The sequence below is a fragment of the Canis lupus genome, chromosome 22, assembly GCF_011100685.1.
Source record: "Canis lupus familiaris isolate Mischka breed German Shepherd chromosome 22, alternate assembly UU_Cfam_GSD_1.0, whole genome shotgun sequence".
NCBI classification, from domain to species: domain Eukaryota; kingdom Metazoa; phylum Chordata; class Mammalia; order Carnivora; family Canidae; genus Canis; species Canis lupus.
Genome location: NC_049243.1, coordinates 61026102 through 61053771, shown reverse-complemented (window position 1 = coordinate 61053771; position 27670 = coordinate 61026102). Strand labels below are relative to the sequence as shown.

The 27670-nt window shown below is 52.9% G+C and overlaps 1 protein-coding gene across 1 annotated transcript; it reads right to left on the bottom strand.

Annotated features, from left to right (window-relative positions):
• Positions 1-26: 26 nt before the first annotated feature.
• TFDP1 (transcription factor Dp-1) lies at positions 27-27131 on the bottom strand. Its single transcript, XM_038570130.1, has 11 exons — positions 27023-27131; positions 22296-22362; positions 13792-13898; positions 10412-10533; positions 9175-9340; positions 8655-8798; positions 8056-8124; positions 6127-6278; positions 5265-5431; positions 4413-4491; positions 27-1347 (listed from the first exon to the last, which is right to left on the bottom strand). The coding sequence occupies exons 1-11, from the start codon at positions 27047-27049 to the stop codon at positions 1200-1202; spliced, it is 1248 nt and encodes a 415-aa protein (XP_038426058.1). The 5' UTR covers positions 27050-27131; the 3' UTR covers positions 27-1199.
• Positions 27132-27670: the final 539 nt, after the last annotated feature.

Below are 27670 nucleotides of genomic sequence, written 5' to 3'. Positions count from 1 at the left end.
AATCCTGAATTAGAGGAACACAGAGCGTGTTTAAAATGCCCATGCGCGTTTTATTAATAAAAACTAACAGTGCCAAGTTAAACAAGTCAAACAATTAAAGTCTCTTTATATTCCATAAAATATTACAGAAAAGTTTATTTGTGTTTCAATAAAAAGACTATTGTTTAGAACAGGCAGCTGACAGCAACTGTGCGGTTAATGGTTCTTTGTGAATAAATTTTAAAAGGGACTATACTGCCTGTCCTGAAATTCCTTTTTCTTTTTATAAAAAAAGAACTATTAAAAATGATTGACAAATTTTGAGTTAAAAAACTGTTAGAACATTCTCTATATTTAATGTCAACTTCATCATAGATTACAGGAAGATGCTCACGAAACAAATAACGTTTGTTTCAGTTCGTGTCCTTAGATGACAGACGTGTAGGTATGTAAACGACTACACAGGAGTTTCCACACCCCGCCTGTAAGAAATCAGGCGGACCTCCCACGAGCAAATGTGCTCCGAGCCTTCCACAGTTGTCGCAGCTGCACCAGCACGGCAGTAAACTTTTACCAAACAAAACAAAAACAAAGAAAGAACTTTGCAAATTGTTTGCTGCAACATAGAGCAAAAAAAAAAAAAAAAAAAAGGCATAAACTTGATGGAATCACACAGTCAATATAATTTAAGGGTAAATAAAGTCATGATACAGTTTCTGGCGCTGAATGCTGAGGAGCATAGCCCTGCTGCTTGCCGGGCCCCCAGACGCCCCAAGAGGTGGGGGCATCAGGAGGGGGCCACATGCCCCCAGCAGCTGTGCCGCTCCCAACACACTGCAGACACATGGTGCCCAGGTGCACCAGCCACGGCCACACTGCATTTTACTGTCGCGACGTGGATGGGGCACACGGCTTCGGCACACTCAGCAAGAATTGGGGGGCAAAGCGAACTCTGAATGAGAAACAGACAATGAAAACAAAATCCTAGACAGTGAAGAAAGGCCCTGTGTCGCCGCTGGCATGGAAGCGCACCACAGCTCCCCCCAGGACCCCGAGGAGCACAGCCCTTGCCTGCTCAGTGGGGCCGCACGGCCGCGCCATCAGCTCACCGCTGGCTCCTTGGGAGGAGGCCAGGAAGAAACACACGCCCGCGGCAGAAGCAGTCTCTTCCGAAAGCGGTGTTCCCGATGTAGACCGTGAGGGCGGGCCACGGGCGGGCGTCAGTCCTCCTCCTCATTCTCATTGAAGTCATCGTCCTCCTCTTCGTCCTCCCCAACGTAGGACACAGGGGTCTCCACCCGGGAGCCGCTGTACTGAGACCCGCTGGAGCTCGTGGCCAGCATGCCGTCTGCACCATTGGTCAGGTCACTGTGAGGATGAGGCGAGACAAGGCAGTCGGTGGGACACGGGCTGGCTCCTGGGGGGGAAGGGGCTTTCCCTACCATGTGGGCAGATCAGGGACCCCCGACATCCACCCCTGTGAGCCCGGCACTTCTCCCGAGCCGTCCTCTGCGACAGAACAGAAACGAGCAACACTGACAGGACCTCGATGTCAGTGACCAAGTTGCCGACAAAACCCCAACATGCTCCAGCTGGAAACCCACGGCTCCTTCTGGGCCTTGACCTTGTGACCCCCTCCATCTCCAGGAGGGAGCCGAAAACATGTTAGGAAAAAGGGGCCCCCAGGAAAAGACGTGGCTCCCCAGATGCCAAGCAAGTCTGTACATGTGCTGTACGTGTAAGCATATGTTGTGTGTGCATGTGTGGTTGTGCATGTACGTGTGTTGTGTGTGTGCATGTGTTGAGTCAGTGTGCATGTGTGGGTGTGCATGTGCACATGTATGTGCCTGAGTGATGTTGTGTGAATGCATGTGTCCACAGTCCCCCAGGCCCCACCCTCAGCTCCTCTGGCATCAGTGCAGAGCCTAGGAAGACGAGCTGTGTGACAGATGAGTCTCGCTCAGATGCTCTGCAACCTGCACTTCTAGAAACAACTCCAAGGACCCCATAGCCTTCTACCATTTCATGAAACAGCAGCTGCTCAAAGCCAGGGGGGTGGCAGGGCAAGGTCCAGGAGCCCAGGGGGGCAGACCTGCAGGGCGGGTACTGTTGGGAAGCAGGGCTGCCTACACTCTGGTCCCTCAGACGGGTGTCTGGAACCTGTCTACGTTGCCCCTGTACCCTTGAGAGTCTCAACAGGGCACATCTAACCTCCTCTGCTATCACAACTGGGGGGCATCTGAGCCCAAGGGTGCCACTAAACACCTCACTAGGCACAGCACAAGGTGCATGACAGAATCCTCTAGCTCCAATATCAACAGTGCCTTGGGCAAGAAGGCCCTGGCCTAGAGAGATCTTTAAAAAGCCGCAATCCTGAGGAAAGACTTCTGGGTTCAGGCACCACCCCTCAGGACCCAGCAGAGCGGGTCAGACACCGTCTCGGGGCACCAGCAGGTGACAGCCCATACCCCCTATGAGGTGCACACGTCCCCTGAGAAGTATAATCTATTGTCAAAAGTCATTGTGATTTCTTAGTAATTGAGAAGAAAAGGTATTCTAAGAAACACCACATACTAAAGGGAAGGGATGCCAGTCTAGAATTTAAAGCTCAACAGAGTTCCTCCAGATTCTAGCCAGACACCCCATAACCACACAGGGGTTTGGAGGTCACCCCAGCAGAAACCCCATGCTCAGCATCCTCTCTGCTACTCAACGGGAAGGCCTTCAGTCACCTGCCTCAACAGGACAGGACACAGGAGGGTAGAACCACACAGGAAACACGGCTGTTCTACGCTCGAAGAAGAGGGAGTTTGGGGCGTGGGCTGATGAGCGCCACTCTCACCTGGCAATGCAGGTGGGAGCCCCAAGGCTATAGCATCCCATACCTACCACAGGCCAGAGCCGTGGCTCCAACAAACGCTTTTCTTTGACATACAACCACACGTATATATTTTAATGCCTTTTACTAGAATTAATGAACACCATATGATTAAAAACTATTAAAGGTGACAGTCTTTGACAAAGGAACTCCACATCTGTGAAATCCAGCCTAGCAAAAAAGTCAGAAAGGGTAAAAAAATTTAGCCAAAAAACGACTTCAAATTGCATCTTTTCTTCTAAGTGGGAACCACCTAACTGTCCAAGAAATCACTGTGCCTCGGTAAAGTATCAGTGCCAGTTTCTACACTAGTTTTTCTTCTGAAATGGTAGTGGCTCTCCTTACCTTGCTATAAACCTGCATTAATACCCAAATTCCGCCTCTTGGAATAACCAGTGCTCAGCATCCCACAGACTCACAACCACCCGTGCACAGCGGGAAGGTTACGACCACCTACTGAGCTGACCTCTGCCTAAATCTGATGGGGGCCAGATACTACACAAAGGACTGCGGTGACAACCCCACAGCCAGCCCATCGCATGGCGCAAGTCAAGAGCTTCACTCGTGTCACAGAACCCAGAAGCCGGTGACGGCCACAGAGCGCCACATCACCCTTGAGCAGATCAATTCCATTCTGTTGAACCTATAGACCACTAATCTATTTCACGCTTCAAGAAATTAGACATTTATTAGTATTTAAGACTGATATGAGACAATATGTATAATAACGTATAACATAACATGAAAGTTAATAAAACCATTGTTTTGTCAATACTTAATGCAGAAATTATCTTATGTTAATCTTTAGAAAACTAAGATAAATACCCAGCGACAACATAATCCTGCTTTTGCAGGATGGCTAGTTCAAAGGCTACTACATGGTGATTTAAATAATAAAACTTCAGTAACACACAAAAAAAAACACATACAGTAAATAATAAAGCAAAAAACAGAGGCCCCGGGTGGCTCAGTCAATGAAGCATCTGCCTTGGCCTCAGGTCATGATCCCAGGGTCCTGGGATTGAGCCCCACATCGGGCTCCCTGCTCAGCGAGGGGTCCCCATCTCCCTCTCCCTCTGCCCCTCCCCGTGCTCCTGTGCACACACACTCTATCTCTCAAATAAATACAATCTTAAAAAAAAGAAAGCAGGGATAAAGTTTTATGTCCACTGTGATCTCAACTGTGTTAAACAGAAATAGGAAACAGACGGAGAAACACCCCATCCCTCAGGCTGCCAGCAAGAGCTCAGGCAATTCCAGCCCTACCTTCAATGCATCCTACTTTTTAACAAATAAAAGGCACGCGCATCACTTTGATGTTTTAGGGGGAAGAAACCCTAAGCAAGAGGATCCTGTGTACCCAGGGGATGAGCTACGATGGGCCTTCAGGGGATGCAGCTCAAGAGGAGCTGTGGCCGGGAGCAGCCAAAACTGTGGGCAGAGTGTGGGGATCCGCCATCCACGCGAGGGAGCCAGTGGGGAGCCCTGGAGGAGGCAGGACGGTCTTCAGGAGAGCCAGGGGCTCCACCCACCAGCCAGCCCAGAGCTGTAGTACCTGGCAGAGAGCCTTGTGCCATTTGAGGTTGAAACTGATGACGTGACGAACACCCCTCCGATTGATCCCTGAGCCATCTCTGAAATGAGAAGAAAACAAGGCAAAGGTCACAGGTACAGGCCAGACAGCTGACCCGCCCTGCAGCTTCTGTGCCAGGACACCAGCCATCCTGCCCAAGAAGGCACCCAGTCCTTGGTTTACGTGATCACTGATGACCATGCAGCTGTCCCGTAAATGGACACTGTTTGAAAGTGGGGTCGAGAGCAGGAGGACCAACCCTGACTCCCCATCCCAGGAGATGGCATGCACTGCTGGCAGCTGCTGTGGTGTCTGATCCAGCCCAGTGGCTCTGGGAGGAGATCCACACCCCCAGGCAGTGCAGGGCCAGCAGCCTTCTCACCACAAAGCCCCTCCGTGGCCACGACCCCATGGCTCCTCAAAGGAGTCCCCAGAAGGGCAGCGAAAGCAGAGAACTGCCCCCCAGGCAAACCCGTCCTCACCCCCACATCGGGAAGAGGCAGAGCACAGCACTCCCCAGAGCCTCTTCTGGTTGTGGGACCTCAGAGGTCAACCACCCACCTCGTCCACACCCTCTGACATTCCAGTCCCTGCCTTCTTGAACCCAGAAGGTGAAATCCTAACTTAATACCTCCGTCACATAAACCACACAATGCCAATATGGCGTCCAGCCTGCCGGCCCTGTACCCTACCCGCCTCACGGCCCCAGGGCCCCCTTCCTGGCTGAGTCCACTCCTGGTGCCCGGTGCTGGATTTGGCCTCTGCAAAGGCGGGCCACACATCCAGAGCGGGGATCTGGCCCCATGGCCACCAAGGGGACCGGACAAGACTGACCTGTCACATAGGGTTCCAGTGCTTTCGGCACCAAACTCCTAGCCATCTTCAGGTCTTCAGCAGAGCAGCTTCCGGACTCCAGCCCACAGGCCATCCCCATGCGCTTCAGCACTTCTATGTCATCGTGGATCTCAAACGTGTTGTCAAAGTTGAAGAGATACTCAAACCTGAGAGACAAAGTCACCACCGGAAAATGAACCACATGCCACGTTCCTGACGGTGCAGGCATGTGGGGCACACGGGACACATGGGGCCCCAAGCAGAGTCACTCAGCCCAGCCTCCCAGGACCTTTTCTCATCTGGCATCCCACAAAACCCATCACCGCAGAAGCAGCAGGCATCACAGAGCTGAGCGTGGGGCAACTGCCCACACCTCAGGCCAATGCTGAAACTGAACACTGGCTACTGCTTGTACAAGGTTTAAACGGATGCGCTAATAATAACCCTGAGAGATTTTACATTTTAAGAGATAAACACAAAACCAGGGATGTGAAAAAGAAGTCTATCATCTCATTACACTGAAAGACTATATACAATAATCACAAATTAGATACTTCTATAAAGAAGTAAGTGGGGGCAGCCCGGGTGGCTCAGCAGTTTAGCATCCCCTTTGGCCCAGGGCGTGATCCTGGAGACCCGGGATTGAGTCCCACGTCGGGCTCCCTGCATGGAGCCTGCTTCTCCCTCTGCCTGTGTCTCTGCCTCTCTCTCTCTCTCTCTGTGTCTCTCATGAATAAATAAATAAAATCTTAAAAAAAAAAAAGTGAACATGCTACTTCTGAGTGTGACAGTGGCTTTCTCCACGCTGACCTGAGGCTCAGCTGGGACCTCAGAGTAGGGGCCCACTCATCAATGGACCTACTTGTCGTTGGAAATGCTGCAGTCGATCACGGTCTTCTTGCTGGTATTGACGATGATGAAGGGCAGGTGGATGACGGAGTTGGGGGGCGGCGGCCGGCTGGCCTGCTGCTCCGCCTGGCGGTTCCTCTGCACCAAATTCTTGAAGGCAATTTGCTAAAAAAGATGAGCCACCAGCACGCTGCTCACACCAGCTGCCACCAATCGAAGGCCTTGTCCATAGGTGTCCCAACAACTCTGCCCAACCCCACAGGACAGCAACAGGGGTCAGGCCCATGAGAGGCCAGAGCAAACCAGGGGGAGACGCAGGCCCCGTTGAGGGCTCAGCAGAGGATGCACACCCTGAACACCAAACAGCCCAAGGGGAATGGAGGCAAATGCTCAGGCCACTGAGATAAAAACGTCTCCCGGGAATGGTTAAAAGAAACGCATCAATGCTGGATATTCCATTCCTCCTGCCCCTCTGGGTCCCGAGAAGGCAGACATGGGGCCATGCCCCCATACGGACCTGGAGCAGCAAACATCTGCAGACCCGCTGGCACAGGGCTCTGAGGGTGTGGGCCCTGAGCTCTGCAGTGACGTACACCTTCACCATAACTCGCGTGTGGTCAGGTGAAAGCCAGGAAGCACCCCTCCCTCCTCAGCTAGCCCCAGGCCACAGCGCCTGGGAGGGGACTTGGGGCTCACAGCTAGGCAGGAGAGGCAGTGACTGGATATTTTAAAGTAGCCTCGTGTGCTGTGGATATCACAGGGAACTGAGCCGAAGAGAGGGACCACTGCTGACAGACATGCACGTGCTGCCCTACTGCCCTCTGCAGCCACATCCTGTCCACCAAAGCACTCCCTGCACCAAAGGCTAGGGTGGAGGAGTGACCGAGGTACCCCGTGCCGAGTGCACCCAGCATGGCTAGACTACACCCTCCGCTGCAGTCTGCAGGCACTGGGCCAGCAGCTATCACTAAGCCTCTCACTGACCCCTCCCCTCTGCTTTCTCCCGTGTTTGAAGATCTCCTGACATCAGCCACCAGGCCTGTCCTCAGACCCCACTGCACTTCCCCCAGGACCCCAGGGTTCCCCATGCTCCCTCCAACCTTACCATGGGGCCTGTGGCTTCACAGCCCTGGGGTCCATGAGCACCTCAATAAATCACGGCTAAGCCATGTCCCCTTCCTTGGCCAACCACCAGTTCCACAGCAGCTGACTCGCACACCGTAGGCCCCAGCTGGATGGCCCAGTGCCACACAGCCTCAATCCAGGGACCAGCCCCCACTCCAGCAAGCTCCTGGTATGTTTGTTATTTCTGCTTCCAACCCTGAATGGGCATCTCCAGGACCCTACAGGGATGGGGATGGCGGCACACGTCCCCCAACCACACATGCTGCCCATCTCACACCCCTGGTCTGGGGTTTGGTACTCAGAACGCACTTCATACCTGTCCCTGGGGAAGCTTCACATGCTACCTTCCACAAGGCATCCCTCCCGTCATTTAGACTGTGATAAGCAGCACGCGTGCAGCACATGTGCTCACCCATACATCCATTCTCTCTGGGAAGAAGACCCTCATCTGTGAAAGTTTACATCAAGGACACCTGTGCCCGACTCAGTGGGTGCTTGTGAAATGTGCATTCAGATCTCAAAGCAGAGATTTTCCCCAGGAGGTAGGCACCAAGGCTGCACGGCACTGAGCCCTAGGTATTCTATGTTTCTTCCCAGCCATGCACTCCAGCGCAGGGTTTGCAAGCGAGGTGTGGTTAAGAAATGAACAGTAACACAGGACAGTTAGGATAACACCCTGGTAAAAGCCCTCCATCTGCATGCAAGGCGCACAGGCACGGGACGCGGCAGTGGATCACAGGGCACAGGGGATGCCATAGCAGGAGGGAGCCAGACCAGCAGACACAAAGCAGCTGCCTCCAGAGAGCAGCACCCTTACCTGCAGGATGAGCTCCTGAAGCTGAGACTGTTTCTGCTTAATCCTTTCAAGTCTCCTCTGTCTCTCCACCTTCAAAACAAAGATGGTGGCATCATATTCCATCTAGCAGTGCCCCCTAGGGACATGCTCCCTGGCCTGTTTGCTAAACTAACAGCATGGAAACAGATGGCCTATAGCACGTGGCACATGTCCTGGGACAAAGGGGAGTTTCTTTAATCTCAAAACCACACCCTCCACTCCATCTTCTCTTATCTTCTGGACACGGCAGTGTCTTCGGACACAGCAGCTATAAAACTCAAACCTCAGCTGTCAGGATTCAGAATTTATCTATGCTGGGGATCAGCAACCACGGCCAGGCAGGCCACCTCCTCGCCAGTGCCCACAGAGCACGGAGAGGCTAGACGGATGGCATGCCAATGTCTGGTGAGCAGGCGTGGGGCCTGGGGAAGCAGCCGACCCCCGGTCCAGGCCAGGAACACACAGCTTCAAACCCTGAGTGGGCACCTCCAGCACACACACCAGAAATGCCCACCCCAAACACACTACACAGGGGGCACATCTACAAGGGCACAGCGGGAAACAGGTGGTTAGCCGCATACCTCTAAATTCTGACATTCCTGAGCCGAATTGGTGGGTAGACCAATCCACTTGATCTCCTTCTTCTCCTTAGAGATGATGTTCATGGCCATCAGCACATTTAAGGCATCATAGACTCGCCGTCTTATGTTCTTCTGGTCGTAAGCCTGGGGAGGATAGAGCATAAGTTTTCCAAACCATCCAGAGCAGCTCACAGGTGGACACTTGAACGCCACACTCAACCACATGCAGGGAAGCACACCACCAACCCGCCTTATGCCCTGTGAACACACCAGCTGTGGCTAGATGGCTCCTAGCGCATCCCCACAGATCTCCAAGGGAGTCTCTACAGGGAGCTGACCCAACAGGAGCCAGAGCCCACGCATGACACCATCTGGGGATGATAAAGTGTCATACTGCCGAAAGATCCAGAAAATTCTTTTGTGTTGTTCTCTGAACTTGTGTGTCTCAAGTAGTTCCAGAGAAAACAAGAGTGAGCAGTACGACTCCAGGGCGTCTCCCTGCCATGCGGCACATACTCACGGATTCGTTTGGTAGGATATGGTTATCGGCAGCACTGAACTCTGCAACCAGCTCGTCGGCCACCTCGTTGTAGGACGTGGTCCCCTTCCTCTGCACCTTCTCGCACACCTTCATGGAGAAGTGCCTTAGGCCTTTCCCGTTCTTCTCCCCTTTCCTGTGGCGTTTCCTTCAAAAATACAAAGGAACAGTGGTGCCCTCAGCACCAGCCCCAGGGGACACACATGTCCACCCACAGGCTAGCAAGCTGGGTATGGGCCGAGACCCCAGGTGTGGCCCTGGGGACCTGGCTCGTCTGCAGAGTGCACTGGGCACAGCCCTGGGGCCAAGGCTCTCTTGCTTTCTTTAGGGGCCAGAAAACAGACTTTTAGGTGGCCAGGCCTCACATCTCCATCAGCTCCCAGGAAAAACAGGGTAGACACACATCAGATATGCAGGAGCCAGTGCACATCTGATGTGTACTGATACACCAACATTGCTTCTTAAAAAGATGCCCACTGACACAGAATTATGCAAGTTTTACTGCAAATTTAAGAACTTTTAGGGAAAATTTGAGCAGGCCAGGAGCCAAGGCGATGTGGAGACCATGACAGCCATGTGGCAGTGGGCACCCGACACTGAAGACCACAGTGTGCTTCAAATTGGGGGAAAGCCACTGTCTCAACTTTTTAAGTCACCACGTCAAGGGAAGGGTGGCTCTGGACAGACACCTTGCTGGGTGATTCAGGGAATCACGGTTTTTGCTTTGGAACCAATACAGACATAATTCCCAAAAGGTTTTTGTTTTTAAGGAAAGTCACAGAGCTGACCTCCGAGTAAAATTATTTCCTCACTAGGCTGCTTACTGGAAGACAGGGTCAAGGTGACAGTGGGCCGGGACCCTCCTACAGGTGGGTGTCACCCGTGGAACAGCAGTTACAGAGCCACAGCGGGTGAGGCTATGTGAGATCCACCACATTTGCACACTCTTCCCTAGATGCTACTTTCCAGTGCAGAAAACGGAAAAAGTGCCAAAGTCACCAAAGTGCTGAGAAGCCAGCTTCCTCGTCTTCTTCCGATCGCATGTTGGCCACCCTCCATGGTGCAGACCCCTCCCCCCAAACCGCAGGGAGGCGGCCCCCTGCAGCCAGACTTCTCCTTTACGAGGAAAAGTGTACCCTGACTACATCTTTTCTGGGCATGACGGCCAGCCCTCATGGCCCAGAGAGCTGGAGGTTATAATTCTAGGCAATGTGCTCACCCGGCAGACCAAGGTGAGGGGTCTGAAGGCTGGTTCTGTGAGACAAAGTGAGTGTTAGGGGTGTGTGGGCTTCCTACCACGATAGTGTTGGGCGCTGCAGGTCTCTGAGGCGTACCAATTACCTACAGTCAAAAGAGACAATTCAGAACACAATCAGAAATGTCCCGCATATGACCCTGCCATTTTACATTTCCCATCATCTACAGCCACTGCTGAGCTCCATTAGCTAAGAAATTCAGAGAACACGGTCACGTGAGCCCCTGACAGCTGACCCTGCTGAGTTAGACGCCATCGATCAGCACTTGTGCCCTCATCGACCTCAGGTGTGTCCCCGGGTTCACCAGAAGAGGCAGGAAATGCCCCCACACCAGCGAGCCCCACGGAACAGCAGGCACCAAGGAGGGGGTGGAGAGCGGGGGCACCTACAGAGTAAGCCTCAGGGTACATCCCCACTGTTCCTCTTGCCCTAGTTCACTTGCCCTTCCCTTCAGGGACATGGACAAGGATGAAGCCCTCTCTTTCAGGGCTCCCCAAGTGAGACCAAAACACAAAGAGGAAAACTCTCGGAACAAAGGGATCACAGAGCAGGCCTTGTGGTGCCCCACCAGCCCACCCGTGTGTGGGAGCCTCACCCCAACAGCGGCTTCATGGGGGACCTGGCACCCTAAACACTGCAGTGGAAGGTGGCAGTTAGCACCAGCAGCAAAAGACACACTCCAGGCAAGAGTGGCTCTGGGGACGGCAGTGTGACCTGCCCTGCACGTGGTTGAGTCTGAGCACCCCACGCCATCTCTTCACAGAAGAAAGGGAAAGCCTGCTTTGTCTTTGACAAAGACTCGGAATTCGGTCTTGTGAACATGCAAATATTCCCATGGGGGACAGACACACTGCTGTGTATAGTCAAGTAAAAATCCCAGTTTTCTAAGATCTTGTACATGTCTCCACCCACATCACAGAGCTGATGCAGGAAACAGTTCAGAAACCTGACATCCCAATCGGAGAAGGACAAACATTATATGTTCTCATTCATTTGGGGAATATAAAAAATAGTGAAAGGGAATAAAGGGGAAAGGAGAAAAAATGAGTGGGAAATATCAGAAATGGAGACAGAACATGAGAGACTCCTAACTCTGGGAAACGAACTAGGGGTGGTGGAAGGGGAGGTGGGCGGGGAGTGAGGGTGACTGGGTGACGGGCACTGAGGGGGGCACTTGACGGGATGAGCACTGGGTGTTATTCTATATGTTGGCAAATTGAACTCCAATAAAAAATAAATTTATTAAAGAAAAAGAAAAAAAAAAAAGAAAGAAACCTGACATCCCAGCATCTACACAGCTGAGTGCCCCAGGGCCATTATGCCACTGTCCAACGAGTCACCCTCAGGCTCCAGGTGCTAGGGCAGCCCTTTGCAGGGGCAGGGCGCACCCTAGGGTCTCTCTGTGTCCACTGGGCAGCCAGGGGGACATCCCTTGGGCCCCTTCTTAGCAGGATGAGTGTGCTACCTGCCATGGCTGTGGGATAGCTGACTGGGCACTTTGTCCTAGGTCAGGTCACCTGTCAGTGCTAATGACCCACAAACCACAGAAAGAAAAATGTTCTCAATTTCATTCTTTTAATTCACACTTGATCATTTTCTAATGATCACAGATTCATCACAGTGTTTTCCAAACTGTGGATCACTCATTCAAAAGCCATGAAATCAACAGCATACTTTCTGAAAAAAAAAAAAGAGGTCAACAGAGACAAATTCCCAGAGAGGAGGCACACCTCCTGAACCTTCTGATTCTTTTAAATAAACATATGCATTTAAAGGGCCCTGGGTCACTGTGGAGAACGTGCTTCTGCCGAGGCCCAGGGCCACCAGTTTGGGAAAACACGGAGCCCTGTCACTCGTGGCACTTCCTGGACGTATACTACGCAGACTTGGTTGGCTACATTCTCAGGAGAATGGATTTAGGACACCGACACCCACACGGACGGGAAGGAGCATCACCAGAGGGCTACCTGACACCTGGTCCAGGCCCCCACAGCCAGCACACTTGCTCTTGTCTTCTCCCTAAGCTGGACCTCCTCACGCATCTGGTCCACAACGAGAACGAAAGTCAGAGGACCAGGCATACAGCAGGTACTCAATAACTAACCGTTCACAGTGAACATGGCCTCCCTGGATGACAGAAGGCTGTTCTCTCTCTGGTCCTCTCCTACAAACTGTGCCCGCAGGCACTGACTCTGGCGGGGCTGCAGCCCAAGCTCCTCATGAGCCCAAGCCACGCTCACATCACATGAAGACGAGGCTCCGCAGCCACAACACGCCCGTCCTTCTGTCCTCAAGTGCCTGGCAGATGGAGTTGAGAGACATTCGGACATGTACTCGGCTGCTCACCCTGCTGGGCTTCACAAGGGAGTTACCATCTCTAACTCCACTCCGAAACCACCAGGCTCCAACCAGAGATGTAACTTTAGGTCTGATAAAGTTTAAGGCACCAACAGACAAATGTGCATGTTAATTTTCTTCCCTACTATCTACAGCCACAAAAAGAGATGGATTCTCAATTAAGGAGGTATTCCCAAGCTATGTCCGATACACAGTACCTAAAAATAAAATGAGTTACAGAATAAAACAAAACAGAATATTTAACTTACATCAAAAACACATTTATTAAAAGCTATGATGAGCCAAATATCACAGCAACTCTCTAAGAAAAGCAGTCACGCCTACTGACGGGGGCTAAGTGACGGGACGCATCCACAGTTACCCGGGAGCTCAGATCTGAGCAAGCTCAGGTGGGCAGTCAACACCCTCCTCTTGATGCTACACATGGCCCAGGAGTCAGGGAGGCTTCAATCTGACTGAGATCCGTCAAGAAGGGCCCACTGAATCCCACAGGTGATCAATACACAGGGGCGCCCAGCACGGGCTGAGGAGAGCAGACCCACCTCTGCCCCCTTTTATCAGGTGGGGCAGTCAGGGACACACCTGTCCCAGTACCCTGACAGTCTACAGAGCCCTAAGCCCACTGTGTGCTCCACAGGGACCCCATCCCAGGCAGGGAGTGTCCACCCTAAGGAGGGTCAAGGCTGGGTGCTGCCACCCACACACAACTCAACACGGCTTCCCCAGGGCAGACTCGGGACCCATGGGCACACAGCACAGGCCAGGAAGCTGCCGGGCCTAAGCCAGGCCCCACTGTCCAGTCACACCTGCAGGCAGGCCTGGTCCAGGGGAGTGCACGCTGGCACCCCGAAATCTGGCACTATCCCAGCACAGTGAGCATTCGAGAGGGAACAGCAGAAGGCAAACCTCACACCCCGACCTCCGCACCATAGCCTAAGAGGCCACCATCCAGAATATGCAAGCCCACCTCCCCAGGGCCCCTTACCACTTGCTGTGCAATGTTGACATTGGACTGTCCGAATGTTTTTGGCAACAGCTGCTTCCCCAGCGTGTTCACTGCAGAGGGGTGGACAGCTACCAAGGACACCACACCTACAATGTGAGGAGGTAACAGGTTAGTTCCGTTCTGGGGATTAAGGCTAAACATGACAGCTTCAGGATGATGAGGCTTCTGATGACAGGTCCCTACTTTACCCACCTTAGGTCTGTGGGTCAGTTGCAAATCCTTCTAAGTTTAACTCACACCTCACAGCACCTGCATGGACACGACCACCTGCTCTCCCACCCAATCAGCCCCTCCTGGGTGCTTTCATGTCAGGAGGCAGAGCTCAGGGGCTGCAAGCACATCACCAACCTGCCCCAAGTCCCTGTGGAGTTGCCTGCTCACGTAGACTGTTCTGCAGGGACCCCCCAGGGATCTGAGGATACCAGCTCTTGAAAGACTACAATTGTGACAATTAGAGGCAACTTATGTTCTAGCATTTCTCTGTGTGCAAAACTAGTTTAGAAATTGAACAATCGGGGCACCTGGGCAGCTCAGGGCGTGATCCCACAGTCCCAGGATCAAGTCCTGCATCGGGCTCCCCGCAGGGAGCCTGCTTTTCCCTCTGCATGTGTCTCTGCCCCTTTCTCTCTGTGTCTCTCATAAATGAATAAATAAAATCTTGAAAAAAAGAAAGAAAAGAAAAGAAAAGAAAAGAAAAGAAAAGAAAAGAAAAGAAAAATGAAATGCCTGGTGACGAAGATGCCCCCTCTTTGAACACGCAGATGACCTCATCACAAAGCAAAGGGGAAGGATACATGATGAACAGAAACACTCATTCCAAGCATTAGAGTTCTGTGTGCCTGGCTCTGTCCTTGGTGCTAGGGATACAACAGTGAATAAAAATGATAAAACATGTTATCTTGGGATGCCTGGGTGGCTCAGCGGTTGAGTGTCTGCCTCTGGTTCAGGGCGTGATCTGGGAATCCGGGATCGAGTCCCACATCAGGCTCCTTGCAAGGAGCCAGCCTCTCCCTCTGCCTAGGTCTCTGCCTCTCTGTTTCTTAAATAAATAAATAAATAAATAAATAAATAAATAAATAAATAAATAAATACTTTTAAAAAAAGCCATCTTATATATTAAATAATAAAATCAAAAGAAGTAGAAATGATAAAAATTCAAAACATAAAAATGAAGCCCTTGCCCTGACGGCATGAGAAGACAGAGCGGAAATAAATAAAGAGATTGCGTACAAGAGACAGTGATGCCCGGGAAAATAGGTGGAGGGTGGAGACCCTCAGAGTGTGCTTGGTCCACGTCCTATGGAGAAGGGCCAGAGCACCCCCAGGAAGAAGCAGACCAACTCCCCCTCTCCTGGTCACTGGGTCACTGCCCTACGGGGAGAAGAGGAACCCTGCTGGCTCCTGGAGCAGACTGGCCTCCTGTGGCTGCCACCGCAGGGGAGAACAGGATCCTGAGAGGGGGATGGGAAGAAGGGGGGACCGGCTGGGGGATGGGGAAGGGAAGGGGGGAATCTGCAGGAGGATGGGGGGACCTGCAGGGGGATGGGGGGTAGGGTGGTGGCTCACGCCAGGCAGCAGCAGATGTCATTTCCTTCATTTCACGAGGCCATCTAGCCCAGCCTGAAGGTTCATTTTTTGTGCCCTTTAAAAGTCCATGCATTTTAAAGAACAGAATATGCTAAACAGTGAATCCTACAGCCACACACAAAAACCAAATAATTTCTGAACAGCAGAAGTTGACCAAACCAACTGGCTAAATATTAGTATTTTTACCAACCAACACCAATAGATATTTATTTTCTGTAAATATATGCCTTGTTTTTATTTTCCTTTAAACACAGAGATCTATATCGTAGCAAAAACAAATTTTTAACAATTGTTTTAGGTACGCAAAATGTTTTAAAAGACAAAAAGCAAAATTATTCTACTTTGTATAGAGAGATTTAAAACATACAAACCTATCACTTTTCAGATTCATGTATAGATTAGCTTTAACCTATTATTCCTAGGTTTCTAGGAATACTGGATTGATTCATTAAAAAAGATAAAAATGGGTTTTTTCAGTCTGCAAATGACACACTGCCAACATCAGGCGGTTCTTAGGACACGTCTTAGCGCTTACTTTGCGCGTCACGTAAATGAAGACAGAACACAGGACTGCTGCACTGGGCGCAGCCGCTTTTCCCGGGCTAGACCTGCAGGTCCAGATGCAAGTGCTCCCACCCATAGAAGGCAACACAAACCACCCAGAACCACAGGAAGGTCCTTCTGTAAAATAACATGTAGAGCCCCAGGGATCTCAGGGAGCAAGGGGGAGCAGAGAGGCAGATGTGTACCCAGAGCCCTTTCCTGGACAGTGGTAGCAGCTGTCCTTTCCACCAGGGGCTCTTCCTCGTTTTGTTGAGAGAAACTTCAATACAAAGAATTGCTTTGAAGCAGTCCTGCTCCCACAAAACCTAGATTTAACTATGACCATTTTACCCTATTTGCTGAAGAGGCCTGAAAAGCAGAGGTAAGCTTCCCGCCCGCAGACCCGCCCTATCCCCAGCTGCTGCCAGAGGGCTTGGAGGACGCACCATCTGTGCCTGTGAATCCAAGAAAATACAAGCATTACTCATGTGGGCCTTTGAAATCTCAAAGAAAGCTGACTTGTATCACATCTTCTTGCATCTGCGCTCACCCCGTTGCTGGGACCATCCTGACAGATCTAGCGGGTTCCTGCGGTGCTGAGCCACTACTCTGTGCTAGCAGGCTGGCTGTGCGGGTGCACAGATGCTCCTAAATGCAGTAGTTAATGTTGGGCAGGCCTCCTCCTGCTGAGTCTCCCAAGGGCAGGTGCACCAAAGGGAACGTGTGCTCCAGGTGACCATCTGCATTTCGGGCTTTGGCCCAGCACATCCATGCACACACACAACACACACACACACACACACACGCCCACCCAGCAAGTATCCATCTCCCAAGTTCCTGTCAACTGCTGACTCAGGAAGACATGTCCCTTTTTGTCAATCTCAAGGATGGAATTTCATTTCTGGTTTAATGTGATCACAGAAATTAGAATTGTTTAACATCCTCTTCTGACAAGGACCACCACACACTCAACCCCTCACATGGGGGACGGGAACCAGTTTAGTCACAACACCGGCCTAGAGATCTACTCACTAGAATACTGTGAACTGGACTTCAAGCCATTTATTTAGGGAAATATGCAAGGTATTTTGAAATATAACATCATGAAATGGAGGATTCCTTTCCTAGCAAGAAAATGCACTAGGAACATACGTGATCTGAACTGCTCTAACTGTAACAGTAAAAGGATACTAAAAATACTATGTAATCATATTATAATAATCACAATCCATTAATATCTATAGGTTTTAAGATATCTTAAATGATGAAATTATGGGGTTTAATATTTTCTTGGACATAATTTTAACCATTTTTAAGTTCTGAGAACTTCCTATCCTGCCCACCACACCAGACACTCTGTGCACTGATGTGGCTGAAAGGGCCATTAGAACTGGTGCCAGAGAAGGTCTGCCCCAGGCGATGGCAGGTGCTACCCCACACAGTGGGCACTGGATCACCACCAATGGTGTCCTTCTCAGGATGAGCTCACTTGGGGACCATCACGACAGCCACGCCACCCCACGTGCTCACTGCTCCCCAGCCAAGCACCCTGAAGGGGGAAACGGGCTCTGCAGGTGCCGCCCCCTGCCCTGGTCTGAGGGGCACTGCATCTCAGGACTCTCAGGACACTGGCTCGGACAGTGGCAGGTGGACGACGCCCTCACTGCTTATTTGTGCAGCACCTGTCTCTTTTGCACCGTGGCAGTCATAGCAAGCCCAGCAGCAGGGTTCAGAGGTTGGGACGTCATCTAGGCTTTAGGTGTCCCCTGGGTTCACACAGCTGGGAGGAGATAAGCTGGGGCCTCTGTGGCACATGCCCCGGGGGGCCGAGTGAGTTCTGCCATTTCCTCCTGCACAGGGTCCTTTCCCAACCGCCGCACGAATATCAGCCTGGACCGACCCACCATGTGTGCAGGCGCATGCGCCTCTGGGAGGGAACAGTGTCCATGTCTCTAGAATCACACAGCAACACCAGGCTTTCAGCCACACGGCACCACTGAAATCTCACCTCCCCTGCCTTAGAACCCTTCCAAGGGGAGACACAACACTGATGCAGAAGCGGGAGGTGTCTGTCACCAGCCAGACGTGCATCTGCCCCCCCCCCCCCACACACACACACGGAGCGCACACAGGCACAGAGCTGTTCGGGAAAAGGACGGGTCTCTGTCAACAATCAACATGTCTTACAACTCTCCACCAAGAAGGCACCAGGCGACAATGGGCAGCACTAGGAACTCCAGGAATGGCCCAGCGACAGACAAGTGTTAAGTCACACAACCACGGGGACAGGACAAGCACACGCCAACAGGACACACCTGTATGCCGCCATCGGAGAGTGTGTACAGAATAGTGAATACACACATACATGTACCTTTACATTTTTAACTGAATTCTGAAGTACCCTTGCAGTTTCTGCAGTGAGCATGTTTGATAAATAAGAACTTTGCCGAAGGGGTGTGAGTAAGGCTGATGGGCCAACAGAGATTGGGTGAGAGGAAGAAGGCTGGCTGTGTGCAGAGGGCAGGCAGGCAGCAGGCGCATCGGGAGCAGAGGGTGCCCGCGTGGCAGGGGACAACGGCCTGAACCCCAAAGCAGCAGCCGGATGGCTGAAGAAGAGAACCAGGCAGGAGCATCAGCAAGAAACTGGGCCAGCAAAGCACCTGGACAGACCCAACCAGCACGAAGGCCCGGGAGCAGAGGGGCTCAGACCCACTGGGCCACCAGGACCCAAAACATGGCTGCTGCGGGTATGCAGGGCTGGGCATTCACGTGTTTGGTGCAGCCATGCACATGAGCCACGTGGTCCAGTACCCAGTCCTGAGCATCTGCTCAGAACACAGGAACAAAAGTGCATGCAAAGGTTCACACGGCATCACCACCACTGGCAAAACACCAGAAGCAACCCAGTGCCGTCACACATAGGATTCACCATCGCCAATGGCATCGGGGGCTCTGGCCCTCAGGGCCAGGGGTACAGAATGTGGTGACTTCAGTGCGTTTTTCTGGGGGTAACAGCTTTCTGAATCTTGCAACTGTGACGACTAACAGGATAAGCCCACTTACCAAGGCCCGTTCTCAGCTGCCCATTCACAGGCCAGCCAGGGCTGCTCTGGAACCAGTAAGCCGACTTCAGGGAAGAGAGACCACCCTCCAGAACTACCCGACAAAGGTTTTCAGAGCAGAAGCTGGGTTTCCTCAAGGAGGAAGGAGCGCTGCCTTAGGGTTAGAGCCCCGGCCCCTGCCTGTGTCCAGCCTGCAGATTTCAGACCTGCCAACCCCCTCATCAACTGGGACAACTCCATGAAACAAGCCTCTCTCACATGCACAGCATGCCTCCCACAGTCTCTGCCTCTGGAGAAGCCTGTGGACACTGGGATCTGGAAATGGGCCCCACACGGCAGCAAAAAGACACAGGCAGAAGAGAGTCATGGGCAGCACTGGAGGCCAAGATGGTGAGCTGAGTTGCCGTCAGGACCCAACCAACAGGGCAAGAGCTGCAAAGCCCGCATGGAAGCATGTGGGACCCCAGTGTGAGGGGCATCCTGGCCAGAACCTGGGCAGGAGCAGGCGGGGGAGGCCTCATCAGTACCAGCTGGGGGCAAAAGGGTCCCCAGGGTGCAGTGCAATTCAGGTACTGGCCTGTTCCCAAATTCTCAGTGGGTAGACTGGAAAGTTGGGGCAAACTGGCCTGGCAGGCACAGCACACAGGGTACAGTGAGACTAGCCCCTGCCCTGCAATGCCCAACCCGCACCGGGCCCGGGCCACAGCCCTCTTCGTGACTTCTCCCCACCCCACAGTTGAACCGCTACAGTGAAAGCCAGCTCCTGCCCCTCACAGGCACTCCACAGAGACCCGCTCTCTGGCACACACCACTGGCCATGATGACTCCGGGCTCCTGGAAAGGCTGGTGCACAGCGTCTGGCCTCACTCACCGTGACCCACGCTGAGCTTGTGCCAAATGTCCTCGGGAAGTGCCTGCAGTGACCACTGAATCAGACAACACGGCGCAGGGACACCTGGGTGGCTCAGTGGTTGAGCATCTGCCTTTGGCCTAGGGCGTGATCCCAGAGTCCAGGGATCGAGCCCCACATCGGGCTCCCTACACAGAACCTGCTTCTCCCTTTGCCTGTGTCTCTGCCTCTCTCTCCGTGTCTCTCATGAATACATAAATAAAATCTACAAAAAAAAAAAGACAACGCGATGCAACACCCAAGGTCTCCTCAACCAAATGAAACACCAATGAATGACCCAAAGTGAACAGCTCAAATCAGCAGCTGCTTTAGTCTGTTGCCTAAAATTAACCTCAAAATCTCGGAGCCCAAAGCAAAGGAGGCTGCAGGTAGAAACAGTCTCGACGGGCAGATGATACGGGATAGAGCCTGTGCACCAGAAGGCGGCATTCAGGCACCTGGTCCCACTCCCTCAGGGCCAGAACAGCACCTAGCAGCCCGGCCCCACAAACAGCTCTGTATTAAAACAACTTCTGTGGAAGTGCATGAGAAGCCTGCACGGGCAGCAGGTCGCAGAGATGGTGTGGGGCAGGAGCCCCACAAGGAACCCGAGCACCTGCGAGGCGTCCTGGTCCTGGAGGGGCACAGACGCAGAGGCAGAAGCCAGGAGAACCTCGAGGGGCAGAACACAGAACCCGCTGCAGGGCGCACAGGGGGCTGCAGGGGGGCCAGATCACACTGAGGAGACACCAAGTACTTTAGCACATGTCAGCAGGCAACTGACACCAGAATGTTGCCTCGTGGACTCAAGGAGCTGTTTTCTGGTGCCTCTCAAACCTCTGCCTCACCATCAAACTCTGCAGGACACAGCTATTCATAAGCAGGGAAAGGGGACAAGCAGCCTGTGATAACAAGCAAGGCTCTCACAGAGTATCCCAACAGTGAAGAATTCAATGTAAACACCAGAATGAAAGATTTCCATCATTTCCAAAGGAACAAAGTTTGTGGGGTTTTTTTCATGGTTATTTCTGCTCCATCAGTTTGACAAAACATGTCATGCCTACAACTCCTGAAATGCTAAGTGTCCTGCTAATTACACTACAGCGTCTCTCACTCATGCAATCTATGGACAGTGAAAGCTACACACTGAGCCCCTTGGTGGACTCTCCAACCCTACGCAGGAAGCTGAAGAGCAAGGGATCCACAAAGAAGCAGGACTCTGCCTATGGCCTTCACAAAAGCAGAGAAACCAGGAGAGCAAGTGGAGGCAGCAGCCAGCAGGATAAGGAAGCGCACCAGCCGAGCCTGGACAGGGCGCAGGCCAAGGGCCCTGAAGGGCAAGAGAGCCTCCATGGGCATCTGAAGGTGACATCCCAAAGCAACAGAGGGGACGGAGCATGAGCCCACTGCCCCAAACCACATTGGCCTGCTGAGCCACACAGGCAAGGGCCCCATGGGGCAGGAGTGGCTGGGCTGCCATCCCACTTGCCACAGCAGACAGGCAGGAAGGGGCTAGGACACAACACCCAGCTCTAACTCCCCTGAAGCTACAGCGGGACCCAAGAGGTCACTTGTGCAGGCCTCAGCCTGGCTGGTGTGGACAGAGAAGAGGCAGTGAAGTGACCCAGCCACTATGAGCTCCATAGTCTCACACATCCACGCTGGAAGGAGCATCTCCTCTGATGCAACACTTCCACAGCTAGCCTACCCAAGGAGACAACTAGCACACTCTGACATGATCACTACAAGGGGAACCATGGGGCCCTCGGGAAAAGTGGCTTTGACCAATCCACCCCCATGCTCACCCCTCAACTCCAATGAGCCACTGAACAGACACACACGGCTTCCTGACGAGGAAGATGCTCATCCGCACATGAGGTATGCACCACAAGCCTTGCATCTGAGTCTGTTCTGGTTGGGGCCCGTGTCCAGAGCAGACACCTGAAGAGCCGTGAGGTGGAGGAAACCATGTGACCTGGGTTCTTGGCACCTCACATTCCCAAATTTCTGCAAACAGTATGTGGCTTACACACCAAAATGAACTGCACTACAGATGTGTGCCTGCAGGTGATGTCTGGCTGACTTCACTGGGGGGCCCAGGCACCCTCAAAGCAGGACTCTTGCACCAAAGAAACTCACACATACACCACATGGAACACTCGTACAACAGAATGGCGTTAGGGATCCCTGGGTGGCTCAGTGGTTTAGCGCCTGTGCCTTTGGCCCAGGGCACGATCCTGGAATCCCGGGATCGAGTCCCATGTGAGGCTCCGGGCATGAAGCCTGCTTCTCCCTCTGCCTGTGTCTCTGCCTCTCTTTCTCTCTGTCTATCATGAATAAATAAATAAAATCTTTAAAAAAACAACAAAAACAGAATGGCGTTTCAGAAAGAGGCGCCTTACCTTTTCCAGGACTAAGATTCTGGTCTATGAAGACCTTGAGTTCTCCGTTGGCTTCAATTAGACCGGCCTGCGGAAAGCAACAACAACAATAAATAGGACATCTGGGAGGACAAGCCAGCCTGCCTGAGCGGCGCGTAAAATAAAGCATGAAAGACCACATGGCCGTGGTGATGCAAACAAGTGCAGGAAGCTGTGCAGGGAGTGCAGGGCCTCCCCAGTGCTGAGCTCTCTAACTGGACACTCAGTGTGAAAAAAGATCACGTGAAGACTTCAGCCTTTGAAAGTAAGCCCTTGACCCGTTAGTCAAACAGCTTTTGTCTGTTAGATCAACGTACATATTACATGGCAAGTATGAGAGCAGCAGGGGCACACCTTGGGTAAGCATGAAAATTCATCTAACCATCTTGAAAGCAGACTAGTGATTGACCTGAGAAGAGGGCATGGTCACAGCCCTGGACATAGCAGTTCCTCCTGAAACTGGGCGTAAAGTACTTATATGCACAACAGGGGACACAGCAGGATGGCAGGGGTGCCTGACACCCTGGGCGCCCCATCTCATGAGTGGGGCAACCACGTGCAGATGCCAGGCCACACCCATACAGCGGTGCCTGCTGACAGCACGAGCACACTGGGGGCACCAGGGAAATAAGGTCACAACCCATGGCACACAATGCACAGGGAGGGTCTGCAGGACCACCTAGGACACTACAAGTGGTCGTGTCCAGGTCTAGGAATGATTGCTGACGTGCTTTCTGCTTTTGTCTCTTCTAGATTTTCCACTGGAAAAATGGAGACTTGCATAAGTTAGTTGTGGGCACCTGCACTGTTAGTGCCTATTGTGATGCCAGCATCCTTGAGTTCAGAGCCAAGAGCTCCTCCATCCCCACCAGGCATCAACAGAGGGCGTCTGCATGCCTCACTGAATCAACACAGGCAGCTCTGCTGGGGATGGGGGGGGTGCCTGGGAAACCAAGCCTCCTAACACCTGCCTTGCCACATGCACTACTTACACCAGCTCATACACGTGTACACATACACAGGTGTACACACACATCCATACAGAGGCATCAACACCCACACATGAACACGCATGTGCCTAAGTACACGCATGCACACAAACCACAACACAGGTCAGTTCATCTCAAGAGACAAGTCTCTTCTCCCTCCTGCTCAGGCTTCTGACCACCAGCAGCCAGCGCAGTGGAATTTCTGGCCTGGTGAGAGCACCCCCCCCCCACCCCAGAATGCCTAGTTGCTCAGGGACTCACACCTATGTCCACCCACAGGAACCATGCATTCACAGAAGCTCACGTCTGTGTGCTGGAGGCTCCTCATGGGATGTGTGAGCACAGGCCAGCCTGTAAGCAGATCTAAGCCCAGCTTCCAGCATCATCTTGCTCCTCCAGGAAGCCAGGGTATCCGAAGCCCCATCATCTTCCCACCCTGAGCAAATGCAGTCCCCAGGGGCCACAGCTTGAGGCTCCAGGGGCCATGGCTTGAGGCCAGAGCCTGTGTCCTATGAGGAGCCTGAGGTTTGCAGCTTCCAGAAGCACATCTCCCAAGCACACATGTGGCAGTGATGAGCCTGGAGTACACACAAGCACAGCTCACCTGAACCTGGCATGGGAGAACCCCCACCTCAGGCCCCGCGGCATCCCAGGGGTGGGTTTACGGTCTCTACTGGATGCACAGTGAACAAACTAAATGCATCATCCACACAAGAAACCAAGAGTATATATCCCAACTCACTGACTCCACCTGAGATGGAAGTCAGGCCTACACATGTGAGGGACTACCTGCACAGCCTTGGAGCCCAGCAAAGCTTCCTGGACTCTCCAAAACCCCAACTTCCCAAAGAAACCAAGGGACCAAGTGTGTGTGCCCAGGAGGACAATGGCAGATTGAGGCCTGGCTGGGTTAGAAGATCACTGGCCAGGAAGTGGGTGAGGAAGACTTTCCACTTGCCGATGGAGCCCAAAACAGACTGGTCCCAGCAAACAGGCTCCAAGTGCCCCAGAGCCACAAGACACCAAGTACCTTGAAGCGAGGACCTAGCTATAGCAGGAGAGTGACTCAGTGCCCCCACAATGACAGCAGCACCTGTCAGACAGCCCCAGACACCCCCCTCCCCGGCACATCACCGGCGCTGCCAGCTCCTCCTTCCCACAGCCCCAAGGGCTCCTCAATCCCATAGATGTGGCCCTGAAGGCCCTGTCCACAATCCTTCACACCAGAGCAGATGCATGAGTGGACGCTGGACAAAGACCCGATGAGAACAGGGCCTGACTGCCCTCACGAGTCTACCCCGGTAGGACTGGTGGGACCCAGCATCTGCCCTGATCTGGTGCCACTGCACGTGCCGCTCTGGCGCTCACTGGCCGTTCACTGGAATGCCAAGAATGCTGCCACCCCTGTCCCATAGAGATGGCGCTCATGGTTGGCACAGCAGTGGCACAACCCTAGCAACCCTCACAACCCAAAGCAAGAACCAAGCTGGGAAGCCCCAAGTCCCCCTGGGGAACACCCAGTCTGACTCGAGCTATAGGTCAGAGCAGCCCGTCCTCCCTGGAACAGAAGGGCTTCATCTTCCCCCACCACGGGCTGCCTGCAGTAGCACCCAATGGGCGGCCTGGGCGAGAAGAGACCAGCACAACCTTTTCTGGAAAAGTCTGGGAATGGATGAAGAGGCCAGTCCCTACCAGTCTCAATGTCAGGACCCAGAGCTGAGGAGCCACTGGAGAACCAACGGACAAGACATAAAGGAAGGCAGCTGCAGAGCCCAGAGGATGAAGGAGCCACACAAGCACTGGACAAGAGACAGGTCCCCCACAAGTATCAGGTCTGCTCCGTGATACCAGGAAAACCCTCACATGAACCCTGAGTGCTCATGCTCGGTCAGATTCCTGTCTCTTGTACTCCCAAAGAGCTCGTGTAAAAGGGGGGCTGGGAATTTTAATATGGGCGGTGCACCCACCACCTGTGCAGCAGGCCGGGCCCAGCCTCACTCTGTCCCGTGAGAGCCCAGTGATGGGCAGTGGCCAGGCACAAAGCGGCTGCAACATCCAGAGCATACTGTCCCAGCAGCACGAGTCCAGATCTCAGGCTGGGAAGACCCTGTCTGACGCAGTTTGCCCTTCACTGTTAGACCAGCAGCACACAGGCCACCACCACCAGACGCTGGCAGCCCCCCAGGTGCGACAACGCCTGGAGGCTATAGGTGCCATTTCTGGAAATGCACTGCCTCTGATGGGATCATCTGCCCAGAGCTGCCAGGTCAGGAAAGACACACCTGTCTTATTCCCAAGCCTGGTTTTCAGTTCGGAGCCTAAGAACCACAGGACAACAAATCTGACCTAGAAAGAAGCTAAGCAGCTGGCAACCAGCTCCTGTGGACGCCTACACTGTCCACACTCAGGACGGTGACCAGTTTACCCCACAGCAAGTCTTCCAGACACAGAAATGATCTGTTTGGAGACAGAACATGCGTCAGAATCACAAGAGGTGCGAGCTTGTTTTTCACTAACAAAATGAGAAAAACAAAAACACTACTTTTAATGCTCTTGTTCACGGGTGATGTGGAGAACAGCTTGTACCCCAAGCCTGGGGGATGGTGACCAACATATGAGACAGAACTGGGAAACCACGGGCCCCAGGCACTCTGCTGGGGCTGGGGCGTCAGGCTCCAGGAAATCGCCACACCATCAGGCAGACCTGTCCTCGCCTGGGGGCGAGGTGGGAACAGAGATGGCGAGATGGTATGCTGTGTCCCACTGTGGGTCACCAGGAGAGGTGACAAGGCCCGTGGGTACAGCTGCCGTGGAGGCCAGTGCTTTGGGTACACACTTTCTGGTGGCTGCAGAGCCGGGCAGTGTCTCCACTGCAACCCAGCCACTCCCAAATTCTGACCCACAGAAACCCTGCAGGAGAATAAACATTTACTATTATTTTAACCACTGAGCTTTGGGGTCCTTTGTTTCACAGCAATGACGACAGTGGTCAATCGTTTTGCTACAGAACCTAAGGGAAAAAAAATGCTTCTTTTCATCAACTGGGAAGTCATTCAATATATTTCTGAAACAAACTTTAACAGTAGCACACAGATTTGGCACAAATTTCCTGGTGTAAGACCACTCATTGCCAATTATCAAAGACAAACAGCCATGACCAAAGTAACGTATCTAGGTTTCCTGACCTCAGACAACAGCACCTGATGAGTGCGTCCACAAGGAGCGATGGCCTGGGAGTAAGCGAGCCCTGTGGTGCCCGGCTGGCAGGATCACCGCTGACTACTCAGGCAGCAGAGGCCTGGCAGCTGCGATACCAAGCAGGACACTCCTGAGGCCAACTGGCTTCCCTGTACGGATGACCTACACTGGCTCCAGTGCTGGTTCATCCTGCCCAACTGCCCACACTCACAGCACAACACAGTTTCCACACGAAGCCCAGGCCCCACCCAGCTCGCATCCCCCAATTCCGCTCTCTGTGGAGAGACACACTTGAGTGCAGCAGGCTGTGCAGGTCTACTTCATCTGGAGGTGCACAGCCCACGAGGGCTGCACCCCTCCCGTGCGCAGCAGGTACAGTGGCCCACGACAGCAGCAGAAGCGTGAGGACAGAGTCTTTATACTCAAAATGCAAACCTACCCTCCAGTAAGAAAAACACCAAAATGCTAAATTTGTGTTAACACATAAACCAAAAGCAGAAGCACTCGTGTGCCACAACTAACCGTTTTTCTTACAAACATGGCATTCATCCTTTCATGTTTGTGCTACATGAAAACAAAACCAGCTGCTATGTTCTCATGTGGGCAACGAGGATCCCGCTCCCACAGAAAGTCACCAAGCCGCCTGGAGAGCTGAGCCAACTGCAAGGGCAGACAGAAAGGGGATTAAGACCACTTTAGATGATTCACAGAACGAGCCAGAAGTCACCAGGCTCCAGGCTTCAGAAAGTCCACCCATGTCCCTCCAAGCGCCCTCTACCCCCCACAAGGCGCGAGGGCCACAGCAAGGCCCTGCCTCATCCTGCCGCCCACCCTGGATCTTCCTCCCCCTCCACCCACCCCATCATCGCCCCCTACCCCCATCCTCTCCCTGAAACACACCCCATGAGACAGACTCCCTCTGGGCGCCCGCATGACAAGCAGGACAGAGCCCCAGAACTCAGGGCCCGTTGGAGATGAAGCCTGTGACAGGGCAGCAGGGCGCAGCTCCCGGTGGGAGGGGAGGCCAGGGCTGCCTCACTGCCCCCCTCCATGGGCAGGCCCCATGCTTCCCACCACCTCTGCACACTTTCTACTTCCAAACAGGTTACCTACCACGGAATACAAGTCCCCACGGGGGAACAGAAGCCCCTTAAGGCAGGACAGAGGCCT

Bases quoted from the DNA above. Each gene is read 5' to 3' on its own strand.
- TFDP1 (XM_038570130.1), bottom strand. From the start codon at position 27,049: ATGAATGCCATGTTTGTAAGAAAAACG. The intron at 10,534-13,791 runs GTAAGGGGCCCT...TTTTGACTGTAG, and splicing joins TCAACATTGCACAGCAAGTG to GTAATTGGTACGCCTCAGAG. The intron at 1,348-4,412 runs GTACTACAGCTC...TCATCCTCACAG, and splicing joins GGCACAAGGCTCTCTGCCAG to TGACCTGACCAATGGTGCAG.